The following is a 13,788-nucleotide window of genomic DNA, read 5'->3' on the forward strand; positions in this document are numbered from 1 at the left end:
CCGTGTATCAGCGTGATGACCCCGGGCTGCAGCAGCAGGCTGTGCCCTGCTGCATTACTCTTCCTTAGGCCTCCGGACACAGTCCTGCAGCCTACACCTTTGCTACAAGTAAGGGGACATCACATCCCCAAAGACAGACCATTTTTCCTGACCCCATTCCCGTTCACCCCCTTTTTGCCACTCATTCATTCTGCACAGCAGCACTTCACACCCTGTCCAGAGCTGCCTCCTGCTTTGGTGCCAGGCTGCAGCCCCGACGGGTCCTTGCTGGCGGGCACATAAATAGCGGGGGAGAGAATAAAGGGAACTGAATCCGCTACAGCCCGGTGAGAGAAAGATGCCCCAGTGCTGCCCTCCTTCCTCCCTCACCTCTTCCTCCTCCTCACCCCCTTGCGGCTCTCAGCCCCGGCTGGGGAGGGGGAGGCGGTGATGCCGATGACGGGTGAGGCTCAGACCGATGACTGGAGAATTTTTGCGGCGTTTTTCAGCTTCCTCTGCCTCCCGAACTGACTAACGCTGTTCGGAGCGGGGAGGGGAGGACAGGGGAGGGGAACCCCGTCAGGGGGCGGAGCGCGGGGCGGGAGATGCCCATATTTGTAAGGCGGGCGCGTCACTCCCCTTATATGGGCAGTGTCGTCACGGCCCGGCCTCCCATTCATATAAATGCCCGCTGGCAGCAGCCGGGATTCCCTGCTCGGGCTCGGCGCGGTGCCTCCGTCCCTCCCGTCCCGTCCACGCGTAGCGGCCCTGCGGGCCCGCGGCTCTCGCTAAAGCACCGATACCCCTCGGGCCGCTCTCCCGTCCCCTCTGCAAAGGGTCTCACCCTGCGGCCGCGATGAAAGTCACCTCCCTCGACTGCCGGCAGCTGCGGAAGCTCCTGCGGAAGGAACCCTCCCGCTGCCTGGTGCTGGACTGCCGCCCCTACCTGTCCTACTCGGCCTCCTGCCTCCGGGGCTCCCTCAACGTCAACCTCAACTCGGTGGTGATGCGGAGAGCCCGCGGCGGGGCCGTGCCGCTCCACTTCGTTGTCCCCGACGCGGCCGCCCGCTCCCGGCTGCTGTTGGGCTCCGAGGGGGCGGCGGGGGCGGCTCGCCTGGCGGCCGTCGTGGTGCTGGACCAGGGTACGGGGCACTGGCAGAAGCTGAAGAAAGACAGCACGGCGCAGATCGTCCTCAACGCGCTGCTCTCCAGTCTCCCAGAAGCCGGGGCCAGGGTCTGCTTCCTGAAAGGTGAGGGGGCAGCGGGGGGTGTGCAGCCGGCGGGGGGGGACTTGGGGGAATTGACTCCCGGAGCCCTCCGGGACGCGGCCCCTTCCCCACGCACGGTGTTAAACCGCTTATAGGTGCGGGGCAGGGAGGTAAGGCCGGGATTTCATTTCTTTTCCACCCACCGGAGATAAATCCCGGATAGGCTCCGCGGGCTGAGCCCAAATACCTTTCCGCTCGCTCCCGCCACGCGTTTAAGCGGAGGGTGGTAAGCGAAGAACATCGTGGAAGGAGAACAAAAGTTGGTATCGAGGGAGCGGGGCTGCCTGCGGAGCTAACCCGGTGCCAAGAGTCACTCGGCCGCCCCGCATGGACGGCAACACCTCGTACCGGGAGTGTTGGGGCTGTGCCTCCCCGGGGCAGGCAGGGAAAAGCCAGAGCCATAACTGCGGGGCTCAATGGGGCTTGCGAACACCGCCTTCCTCACGTGCGTTATAGCCTTCGGATTGCGGTTTTTGTTTTCCTTCCGCGTATTCCGGGGGTAATAAAACAATAAAAACCAGCAGCCCGCCCTTTCTCTGCTCCCCCGCTCAGTTTCGCCCGGCGGCGCCTTTGTCCTTTTGCCCTCACCGTACCCCAGCCCTCCCCTGTCCCTTGGCAGCGCGGTACTGTCCGGGAGCGCCGAAAGGATTCCCAAAGAGACCCCAAATAGGCCGGGGGCAATGGGAGGTCACGGCTGGAGGAGAAAGTCCAGCGTCAGTTTGTAAATTCTATTGTGGACTTCTATTAAGCGTTTTATCCTAGTAGGATTCCTGCTTCATTTTATTTCCGCCCAGTTTGTGCTTCCTACGCTAGAAAGAGCTCAGAGGGCTTCACCACTGGGCTCACCAGTGGAACCCCCAACGAGGGGAGCCTGGTTCCAAGCAGGAGGGAGATGCAGGGTAGTTTGTCACCAGCCTGGCCTTGCCCGGTCACTCCCCGATGCTGCAGGGATCCCTGGAGCACCAATTCTGCTGTCCCAGGGCAGGGATGCTCGTAGCGTGTGGGGCCAGGCAAACCCTATGGGACCCCATTAAAATAGGGATGAGGAAACATCTGCAGGGTTACCCTGGTGTGTGGCAATGCAGGAGCTGAATTAAGCTCTGCAGGTTCCCAGCCTGTTGGCTGAACCACAGGACCTCCTATGTCCCAGCTCTCCATTCTGAAGTGGTAGATGTGGGCAGTTTATATGGGGTGGAGGGTTGATGTAGGCTTTGCTTTGCATCTTTTGTGTTTTCAAGCCTCTTTCTTAAAAGCCTGATGACATGAAGCTGAAAAGGCTTCCCCTCAGCAGGGCACAGTTCCCTCCCCTCTCACCTCTCTGCAAAGTGCTCTGGGTCTCAGGACACAGCAGCCCACAGCTCTGGTGTGACTCATTGCCAGAGCTGCTGATTCACCAGGGCTGCAGACCCCCAGGAAGCTGTGGTGGTGCAGGGACATAAGATGACACCAGGGACATAAATCACCCTGCAGCACTGGGTGTTACGCAGAAAATAGGGACCTCTTGGCCTCCTAGCAGTGGCTGTGCTGTCTGGTGTGTGCGTTTGATCCCATCACCACAGAGTGCTCACCGTGGGTCAGCTTGGCCCCAGCAGAGCAAGGGATCGTGTGGTGGGGGAAGAAGGGCTCACAGAAAGATAAAACAGTGTACGGTCCCCTGGTGCTAACAGGGATTCTATTATTTATTGATTAAAATTGAAAGCGCAGCCCCACTCCCTGCGATGAGCAATGGAGTATTTGCAGAGATGACCTCAGGGAAGCTAGGTTGAGAGGAGAGGGGGAAGAGGAGATTGCTGGAGGAGGGGATGAGATGATGACTCACCGTCAGAGCGGCCTGCAAATATCCTGATCCCTGAGGCTTGCAATTAACCATTCAGTGGCTGCATGCACTGCTGCCCCAGAGACATGGGGAACACACATGCTGACTTGGCTCACACACATCTGTGTTCATTCAAAAGCAAAAACAGCACAGGGTGTAAACGGGGATAATGGCTACTCCTATGGACTGGACATATTTTTCCTACGCGAAGGCAGTGGCTGGGGGCAGTGGGAGGATAAGGTCAGCCATGCAAAACATCAGGATTTAGAAGCCTGCTCTGTGGGAAGGCAGTTTGGAATCAGGCAGTTGGGAGAGTTTCTCATGTTTGTTGGCTCTTCCACAATGAGGGCTATCATTTCATCAGCTCCTTTCATGTTCTCTGTAGTCACACTGCTGCTTGACCTATGCTGGTTGAATTTGGCTGGGGTCAGGGGAGGAAAGGTATGGGTGGTGTGTTAGCTGCATGCAAAGCTGCCCTCGTACCCCTGGCACAGAAAACAGCTTTTCATCTCACCTAGTGGGCTTCTAACTGTGCTGTGCTCTTGCAACACAAGGACCCCATGGCGGGACTGAGTGGGCGACAGCAGCACGTCATCAGTTTGAGCACACATCTGCCCAAGCATCACCCACATATGAGGCACCGGTGTGCAGGGCTGTGGGGTCAGAGGTGGCGGCAGTGGGCAGCGCAGGCAGCGGGGCTGTGGGTGCACAGAGCCTCAGCGCTTCCTTTGTTGCGAAACCGTGCCCCGATCGGGGCGCACGACGGCACCGCTTATCAGGGCAGAACGGTGGCAGATTAATGAGTCACACCGCAGGCCTTGCTTGCACAGCCCTGTTTACCTGGCGGTCACGCTCCAAAGGGTTATTGAATTTTCCTGTAGAAGAGCTCTCTGACAATTCATTTTCGCTCTGAAAAATCACAGGTGGCGGATGCACGGCACACAGCTGACATTTCCAGGCTGTTTCTGCTACCTGATGTATCCACGTTCACTTTGGTGAGCATATTCCTAGCCTGGAAATAGCCAACCGTTTAGCTGAAGACAAACTTTGAGTAACGGTGTAATAATAGGATTAATTCCTTTTCATTAACGGCACGCTGAATGTAATGAAGGCAGTACTTAACCATGCAGAATCGCTCATGTGGGGCCATTCAGTTGTCAAACGCTGTCACAGGATTTCATTAGGTTTTATAGTGGTTATTTAACAGATTGGTTTCAGTGGGACTGTCTTCATTAACTTGCTGTCTCATGTGTTATGGTGATTAATGATGCGATCTCAAGCGTTCTCCTCTTGTGCCCGCGTCCCTTTATAAAGGCAGGTACAGTAGTTCTTGGGCTGTCCCACTGCACACAGCTAGAGCGGGTTTGGGATGAATTCAGCAGAGCTCTCCCTCCAGCACTGGCAGTTGTGTGTGTGTGACTGGAGGGGGGAGCTCAGTCCCTGCTGTACCGAGGTTAATGTTTGCTGGACTCAACAGATCTTCTTGCACTAACAGTTTTCATCCCTACCCACTGGTTTTTAGCAAGTTAATAATTGTCAGCAGTATTGGAGGCTTTACTTGGGTGCCCAAAGCCTCTCAAACAGCCCCACATTGTCACTGGGGACAGCTTTCTAACCAACCCTGGCAACAGCACTGCAGCAGTGTCCCACTTCATTACCAGCACCAAGCCTCATTTCTCCTCCGCTTTAATTAAACCACTTTTCGGAAGTGCTAACATCAGTGTTTTGTTTTTTCCCCTCCTTCCCCAGGGGGCTATGAAACCTTCAATTCGCAATATCCTGAGTGCTGCGTGGATGGGAAACTCATTTCCCTGGAGAGGAGCGATGCGGAGAGGAACCTCACCAGCCACTGTGAGAAGCAGAGTGCCAACCACAAGCCTGCCTACGACCAGGTGTGTGTCACCAGGGCCACCTCCTCCTCAATCTTCTTGTGCCACTGGGGTACTTCTGTCCCAACTTCATGTCTTGTTTACTCCAAAGGCAGGAGCGTGTACGAGTCTGTGGTGCATGGGGTTAGAGTTATCTCTGTGTGTTTTGACCAGAAAACCTATTGCAATCAGAGAATCATAGATTTGTTTGAAGGGACCCTTAAAGACCATCTGGTCCGACTCCCTTGCACTGAACAGGGACACCTACAGCTCTGTCAAGTGCACAGAGCCCCATCCAGTCTGACCTTGGGTGTTTCTGGGGATGGGGCATTACCACATTTTAGGGCAGCCTGTGCCAGTGCTTCACTATTGTTAATGTAAGAATCTTCTTTATATCCAATCTAAAATGGCTCTAGAGAGGCTGGCAAAGGAGCTAACAGCTCTGGAACTCAAGCTGACATCCAACATGCCTCACCAACGCAATGGCACAGGGCACGGTGATGGTGGTCCTTACGCTGGCACAGGCTGCCAGCAGGTTGTTGCAGTCCCTGTCCCACATGTCACTAAGGTTCCTTGTCTGTGCTGCTGGCCAGCAGCACCTCCAGCTGGCTTCAAAATGAGGCAGCAGTAGGAGGTACAAACCCTCTTCAGCCCAAAACTGCACTGAGGCTGCATTCGCCACGCAGCCAGGCAGCCCTAACGCCGGCTGTTAGCAGCAGCCCCTTCCCAGGGGACACCAAAGGGGCAGGGAGAGGTGTGGGGCTGCTGCTTTCCGGCAGATGTGGCTCTGGGAGGCCCTGTGGGGTTTCCGTCGGAAGTCACCGTGCTCCCACGCCCGCCCCCGGGGCTGGGGAAGACGCCTGCCCCCAAATGTCACCCTGTGGTTGGGCTGCTTCCGGGGGTCCCCAGAGCGAGCCTCATGATGCAGGTGGCTCCTGGCTGTCCCTGGCAAATTGCACTGTGTGTGTGTGGGGGGGCTCATAACATGATTTCTCACCCCTGAGGGCTGGCAGCAGCACTGTGCATCATGGAAAGTTACCTGCCACCTGCATCTGTCAGGCGGTGGCTTTTCTTCATGATGTCGTCACCCGGCTTTTTCACATTCTGGGGAAAGAGGAACTGAGATTACATCTTGCAGGGCGAGAGACTCGATGGTGACGCAGGGGTGGGGGTGTCCCCTGCCCTAGTCCTGTAGTGCTGCAGTCACAGGGGTTTTACTCTGTCATGGGGCTGAGCCCCACTCTAGGCATCCCCTGCTGCCCTGGGCCTCCCAGCGAAAAAGCACTTTGGGCCCTCATGAGGGGCAGGAAACATCCTGCCCATGAGTGGGCTGGTTCCACCTCTGTACCTCTCAGATGTGGACAAGAAAATGAAAAGCTGCTTCCTGCGTGGGCTGTACCAGTGCAGTGATTCACTGGGCAGCAGTGCTGGGGTCCAAAGCCATCGTGGGGAGAGGTGAGAGGGTGGGGAGCAGGCACCCTCACATACTCTCTTGCCTTTTTCCCTGCAATATCAGGACTCAAAACACCATTGCAAAGGCAGTGTCTGAGTTGCATGTTTTTGCTCCTTCTCTTCCAGGGTGGCCCGGTGGAAATCTTGCCTTTTCTCTACCTTGGTAGTGCCTATCATGCTTCCAAGTGCGAGTTCCTCGCCAACCTGCACATCACGGCCCTGCTCAATGTATCCAGGAAGAGCTCTGAGTCCTTTCAAGACCAGTACTGCTACAAGTGGATCCCCGTGGAAGACAGCCACACGGCAGACATCAGCTCACACTTCCAGGAAGCCATTGACTTCATTGGTAGGTTCCTTGGGTTCTCAGCTTCCCAAAGGAAGCCAAGGGCTTCTCAAAGAGTGCTGTGTAGCCACAGCAGTGTCCAAGCCCTCACAATAGAGCCATAAGTCTATGTGGTGAAAAAAGGCACAAAAACACAGGGAGTGCTGGTGGGCGGCTCGCTGCCATCCAGCCAATTCCAACAGGGAACTGGCTCCTTGAATAATGGGTAACTCAGAGAACAAACTTATGTCACTGCACTTTTTGTATGTTCCAAGATGTTACTTTAAAAGTTCAAACATAATCATCAGTATCTGCCCCAGCTTAGGGGCAGTCAGCAAGGAAGGGGCACAGACAAGGTGTTGGGGAGGATGAGGAAGGAAACACCTCCTTCCTATTTCCACCAGGCAGACAAGGCGAGTGGGCCACTCAGCTTTGTTTTTCTTTCCGAAGCAGGTTACGAGTTCTTTGACACTGCAGATAGAAAAACAAAGCAAATCTGATGTAAGAGTGCCCTCTAAGACCTTTCTCTTCCTGGTGAAGGACTTCTCACAATTTTCAGGGAAATGATAATTCACTTTTGTCACATTCCTCCCCCCTTCTGATAGTTGTTGAGTCACTTGAAAATTTCCCCAAAATTTTGAGGATGATTTCAGTTTTCACTTTCTTTAAAAACTGTGTGGTGTAGATTCTGGAGGTGACTCAAATCTGTGTCTTCCTTGTTGTGTACAGCATTTAAATATAACTGGTCCTGGTGGCACCAGTCCCCCAGCAGACTAAGACAGGCAAATGATAACTTGCTCAGCTCTATGTACCAGTGCCGTACAGCGAGCACCACACTCAGTGCATTTCTCCATAAATTGCAGCTTGAACATATTGCTCAAGGCAAGAGACCAGAGGACATCTATTTTTGAACTGCATTTTAGTGTGGAAAGGGCTTATTTTAAGCATGTTCTCTGTAATCTAATAACAATCGTTGTGTTGTGTGAGTAACCACAGAGGCTCCCTGTTGTGTAAAATGGGTGCTTTGCATAAGCCTTTTATATCCTGACTTAAGTCCAGGCATCCTTTAGCCAGGCTGTAATTAGCAGCTGCCAGGCAATCCTCGTGGGCTTTGTAGCATTGTCCCAGGGACTCTGCCCAAGGGTGCCACCAAGGGTTCCTCCCGGTTTGGCCGATTGCTGCCAACCCACCAAGCAGCAGGACAGATTTGGATTTTAAAGAGGAAACCCTGTTTTTCTAGCAGAGCTGACAAGAGGAAATTCTCTGCAATTCTTGCCTTTGAAATACCCAGTGGGGTAAGGGCTGGTGCTTTTAACCACACATAGTGGAAATGCAGGAATAGCGAACGCAGGCACTGCCCAGATGTCTGATGTGTCAAAACACTGAAAAGCAAATTGTAGCAGAGGGGAAACAGATTCCTGGGAAATGTTTTCCTAAAACTGGAGGTGGGACCAAATTGGGATCCACAGATACCGAAACAATGTCAGCTGGAGCTGAGCTCCATCTTGGGCTGGGTTTTGTCTCTCCTCTGTCTGTCTTTGTGCCACCCTTGGCACCCAACAGCAGAGGGTCCTTGCTGATGGGTTGGCTGCTGGGCACTCACCCCAGAGTCTTCTCTAGCCCCAACGACAGCTGACGTCCTCATGATTTTCTGTTCCTTAGATTATGTCAGACGAGCAGGGGGCAAGATCCTGGTGCACTGTGAAGCGGGGATTTCACGCTCTCCCACCATCTGCATGGCGTACCTCATGAAGACAAAGAAGCTGCGCCTGGAGGAGGCCTTTGACTACATCAAGCAGCGCCGGAGCCTGATCTCACCGAACTTTGGTTTCATGGGACAGTTGCTACAATATGAGTCAGAGATCCTGTCTTCCACCCCCAGCCCTCCCATTGCCTCGTGCAAAACAGAAGCCGCCTCTTTCTTTGCAGAAGAACTGACGTTAGGCAAAAATTTTGAAGGCTCGTGTTTCGCCTTCCCTACCTCAGTGCTGAGTTCTGTGCCCATCCACTCCCCTGTCCACCCGCTGAAGCTCAGCCCTATGACAGCTTCTTCATCCTGCTGAATGCCCTGGAGCCCTCAGAGCCCAACTGTGACCCTAATGATAATATTTCATGAACGTGCAATAGAGAAAACTCACTGACTTAGTCCGAGGCGGTCCTTGTGGGTGATACTTCCCATACACTGACTGTGAGGCGCAAGTGCTCTACGTGTGGCAGGTTTTCTGAACTTTTAATGTTGTTTTGTGAGGTTGTTTTTGTTTTTTAGTACTTTTCTAGGTTTTTATCCAGAGCGTGCAGCCACTACTGTATTTCCGGATTCCTGGGGAGCAATGAGAAATCCATTTCAGGTGTTCTCAGTCCCCACCTTTTTTGTTTTTTGAGAAGAACCTTATTTAAAGTTTCAAGCAATAAACAGCAGCAGTGGGGGGGAAAAACAAAACAGAAAGCCCTTCTTGCACCTGAAGAGATGCATTTCTCAAGCTTTCCTCCCCACTCATGCCCTGTTTCAGGGAGCAGAGTGCCAGGGCAGCAGAGCTCTCTGCCTGGCTGCTGCTGTGCACCCAGGTGAAAATCCTCTGTCCTGTTCTGGGCTCTGTGGTGTCAGGTAGTGACCTCAGTGTAACTGGAGACCAAAAGGACCATGGATCCCTTCAGGTGTGTCATTTCCTGTACTCCTGCACTTGCCTTTGTACTTGGCATGCTTTTGACTGATGCCGAGGGACTTAAACTATCAGGCTACCCTGCTAAGCTATTATAATCCCATCTGTTGTTTAAGAACGGCCCTAGAATACTTGAATGTCTCCACAACCCTCAGTCAAGTTACTTCCCATCAGATGACACTGCTGCTGCTGTATTTTACACCAAAAAATAAGACGAGCTTGGCTTTCTGGTCTCTTCCCAAGCATTTCTGACATGCGTTGTGTGTGGTAAAGTGGTCTTGTTCAGTGTTATGTGGCTTGCTTAGTGCGTGGTCACCTCCAGCCAGCCTTCATCTGTGAGATCTGGATTCACTGCATTGAGTTTGTGTCTGCAGGGAGCTCGGAACGAGCTGCTCTCTTTGTCTGTTGACCTTTTTATTTTTTATATGTAATACATATGGGAAACGGCAATAATTTCCAGAAGATCTCGTGAATGTGAAAGAAAGTCTGCAATGGTTTTTATGGAGTGTAAAAAAATAATCATAATAATAATAAAAAACAAAACCTATGAGGAAAAGCAAACTGTTTGTCATCCTTGAGTGAGCCAGAGCTGCAGGAGTGCTGGTGCTGAGGGAGGCCAGCTGAGCACCCCCACAGCAGCAGTGTGGGGTGGGAGAAGGAGGGCAGCGCTGCTGGGAAGGGCCCCAAGGTGCAAGTCTATGGGGGGAGAAGGTGAGGGGGAGGATTTTTTTGAACAGAATGACATGAGTCACGGTGGCGTCACTTCCCAGCGGCTGGGCAGGCGCTTCTCTTTTGATTCATGCATCTTTTATATAAGGTTTGCTGTCTCGCTGAAGACGAAAGCCTGCAGTCAGCACGGCCCCCGCTTCCTGCCCCGGCACAGGCAGTGGGGATGCTGTGCCCCAGGCTGGGTGACAACACAGTGCAGGTCCACCAGCCACCTGCTGCTGTCATGCCATGGGAAGGGCAGTCAGCCAGCCTGCAGGGCTCACCTGCTGTCAGAGATGTTCTGGTTTTTTATTTTTTATTAATTAAGGAAAAAAAAAAAAGAAATAAAAGCACTTGAAGGTCAGCATCTGAGCCATTTCACACCTCATCTCAGCTGGAAATTCTTCACCTCTCTCTGCCTTATCCCTGTGGCATGTTTATGACCCATGCATCTAAGCTTTTGGGTTGAGAATGATGGATCTTTGTGTAAACTGTGCCCTGTAGGGTTAATCCCTTTGTAACATCCTCCTCTGACAGCAAATCTCGGAGGTGAGGAGCTGTCACCACAGCCTTGGCTTTCCTTTGCGTGTCCTCAGGAAACTCGAGCACAAAGCCCTGCAGGTGGAGAAGAGAGGTGACTGACGTAATGAAGCAAGAGCAGATCAATTCATTTTCTAGAAGATCTAATTGCCCCTTGTGGGGAACTCTAGAAAGTGCTCTCAGGAACCCCCAGGACCAGCTGCAGTGTAAAGTCATGAGCTCCAGAGCAGGGAGGTGCAAGGCTTTGAGAGAGCGTTATGTCCTGAGCAACTGTCAGAAACAAAGCAACCAACTACTCTCACTAAAGCATTGTAACGCACTTTAGGAGCCGGACCAGTTTGCTTCTAAAGGGTGAGACTGGTGATGCTCCAAGCACAGGCAGGGGTTAATGGGTCACTGCTGTTAGAGCTGAATGTAGCAGCTAGAGGAGCTCAGAACCCAGGTGGAGCAGGCAAGTAATTAGCAGAGAGGGAAGGCAGCTGCTGGGTATGAAGAGAGGCTCTGCTGTTGGGCAGTGGTGATCTATTGGTGGATATTGTTGGCAGAGGGAGGTGTTTGGCTGGGATTCTGCAGGGATGGAGAAAGGAACAGGAGGCAGAGGTGCTGTGCCTGGAACTGGGGTCTGAGGTCTGCACTCCTGCTTAGGTGTGTTTCCCTTCTGCATGGCTCTGGCCTGCATTCCTCTCTACAGGCTGAAGGACCTGCATCCATGTAAGTGTTTCCTCCTGTGCTCCTGCTGGCATTTCCTTTGCTGTGTCAGTGCTAGGGTGGGACCTCATGCCCAGCTCAGTGGATGTCCCTTCTTTGAGGATGCTTTGCAGCTATACTGTCATAGGGAGTAAGGAGAAGAGCACCTCTGAGAGTGCTTTGTGGGTTGAATGCTGGGCAAATTCACCAGGCTGAGTCAAGGGCTACTGTAACCCTGGTGGGCTTCTGTTTTGAGTATCTGGCTCCTGGGAGTGAGAGTTCAGATCAGGCAGATGGAGCCCAGGTGAGTGACTAGAGCTGAAAGAAAGGCTCTCTGGTAGCTGGGCTGGAGAAGGAGAAGGGATATCAGAAATGAACTGCTGGTGATTTTGCTGGAAAATAGAGACCTAAGTAGCCCTAACAAGGGGGATGCCAAATCAGTGTGATCTTTAGACCTCAGAAAACATAAGGGAAAATGCTGTACCCTCAGGTGAAGCTTTGATTAGAGCTCTTCTCTTATTATCCCTGAATAAAAAAATAAATGTGAGAGGAAATAGCACAGCAAAGGGGATTTTTGGGGGGGTACTGCTGCCCATGAGACTGCTGGGTCAGGGCTGTCCTGAGCTGTGAACACCACTCGTCTTGCTCCACTGATGCCCAGATGGTGTTTCCTTATGTCCTGAGTACTCTGGTGTCATTCAGGAGCTGTCTCCACTCACCTGGTGTGGGCACATATTGTACAACGATTGTGCCACTTAGCTTGAGTCCAGAGCTTTCTAACTTGCAAAGAGCAGTACTGTTGCTCATTCCTTCTCTGCTTTGCTGCCTTTTCCTTTCTGCCTCTGAGACAAACCTCTCAAAAACCTGCCACAAAGAAAAAATATCTTTATGTGGTGGCAAATCAGACTGTGAAAAGATCTGGGGTGGGGGCGGATGGGTGGGCGCTGTCCTCAAGTGTCCCTGTCTCTGCTTTTAGTCCAAGTGTTTGCTGGTGGGATTTGCAGCCTGTGCTGTTTACAAAGACTTCTCCAAACAGCAGAATTTATCTTGTGGCAGAATCAGCGCTTTGCAAGTACCCAAATACATTGTATGTAGCTCTCCTGAACTCCTGGCCGTGCAGGCTGGGGGCACAGAATTAAGTCTGACCCATTGCACTCAAATAAAAGTCACCCACTTGGTGAGCCTGTGTTCAGTCTCTGAGCACCACTGGGTCAGCACTGCTTCTTAATTTCATCCTTCCTGGTGATGAGATTTTCAGGAACAGAAGCCTGAATGAACAGGGCATTCCACAGGCATTGGTATTTGTGTGTTAAAAACAACACTTGCCTTGCAGGGAAGTCAGGGGACCAAATGTGGCCTGTAACAGAGCTGAATTAGGGTGAAGCTGCAGGTGGGGTGGATCTGACCCTTCGTCTCCACTTTTCACAGCTCTGTGCTAATTGCAGAGGAGACGCGGTGCCAGCTCACTCTCTGGGAAGAAAGCAGCAGGAACCAATTTGAAGAGCCACATAAATATGGAAGTAGGATTTTTTGGCGTGGGAGGTGTTACCAGCACCACACATTATGGTTCCCTGGCTTTATAACACCGTAGGCTTTTATCGAGACATGAGTAAGTTCTCTAAATAAGGAATATGAAAATAGCTTGTGAAATAGGTTGAGTCATCAGAGAAAATCAAATGAAGCTTTGACACCAGGGCCTTAGTAGTAAAGTCCTACTGTGCTCCACGGTTTGCATTATAAACTACGGAGTCATTTCAATCTGTTTACTTCAGCTTTAAAATGCAAAGCACTTTGCTATCTCCATGACTGTCAGCCTTACCAAATGGGTCCATTTTTCTGCTGCTGGTGGTGCTGCTTCACCTCCTGCTTGTGAGCACTTGCGTAGAATGTAAAGGTTACCAAGAGAAATGGCTTCTGTGGTTGGAGCTGGGATGCTTGGCAATTCTTTTAGATTCCTCTTGTTATTGAGGAGGATTTATGGCCTCTAGATATCCTTTTCAAGTACTAGCTTTCCTCATGGAAGTCCCTGGCTTTGTTTGTAGCTTCTGGCAATTTGGAATAAAAAAGAGGGCCATTTTCCAGGCTGGGTTTTACTGAACTACTCATGTTAGTAAAGTTACTTATGTGAGTAAGCATCTATCAGACTTAATTCGCCAAGTGAACCAATCATGTAGTTTTTCATGCTCTCTCTCTCCCCCTCTCTATGAATGGGGGTTTATTTCTGTCACACAGATACTCCATTTCTGAGACTCCTTTGTAGAGCAGACAGTGGTTGATAGTGAGTCATCCCTCCTTATTAAATTGCCCCTCCATCATGAGCTGCCTGCAGGCACTGCTCCAAAGTCCATTGACTGCAGCAGGAGGATGGCTCCCAGACACAGGGTGCTGGAACGAGCCCTAGATGAATTTTTATTTGATATCTGTATTTTAAGGAACTGTTTGCTCTACTTAGAGGTAGAATTGCTACTGCACTGGAACGGAATATTGA

General features: G+C 51.9%; 1 protein-coding gene across 1 annotated transcript; it reads left to right on the top strand.

Moving 5' to 3' along the window:
• Nucleotides 1-669: 669 nt before the first annotated feature.
• DUSP5 (dual specificity phosphatase 5) lies at nt 670-9,926 on the top strand. Its single transcript, XM_015867275.2, has 4 exons — nt 670-1,229; nt 4,813-4,955; nt 6,510-6,729; nt 8,368-9,926. Exons 1-4 carry the CDS (start codon nt 836-838, stop codon nt 8,766-8,768), a joined length of 1,158 nt encoding a protein of 385 aa, XP_015722761.1. The 5' UTR covers nt 670-835; the 3' UTR covers nt 8,769-9,926.
• The last annotated feature ends 3,862 nt before the right edge of the window (nt 9,927-13,788 follow it).

The sequence above is a fragment of the Coturnix japonica genome, chromosome 6, assembly GCF_001577835.2.
Source record: "Coturnix japonica isolate 7356 chromosome 6, Coturnix japonica 2.1, whole genome shotgun sequence".
Lineage (NCBI taxonomy): Eukaryota > Metazoa > Chordata > Aves > Galliformes > Phasianidae > Coturnix > Coturnix japonica.

What these genes read in the sequence shown, in the direction of transcription:
- DUSP5 (XM_015867275.2), top strand. Translation starts at nt 836, where the DNA reads ATGAAAGTCACCTCCCTCGACTGCCGGCAGCTGCGGAAGCTCCTGCGG. An exon ending in CAGGGTCTGCTTCCTGAAAG is followed by an intron (nt 1,230 to 4,812) that starts GTGAGGGGGCAG and finishes CTCCTTCCCCAG; the next exon opens with GGGGCTATGAAACCTTCAAT. An exon ending in GGAAGCCATTGACTTCATTG is followed by an intron (nt 6,730 to 8,367) that starts GTAGGTTCCTTG and finishes TCTGTTCCTTAG; the next exon opens with ATTATGTCAGACGAGCAGGG.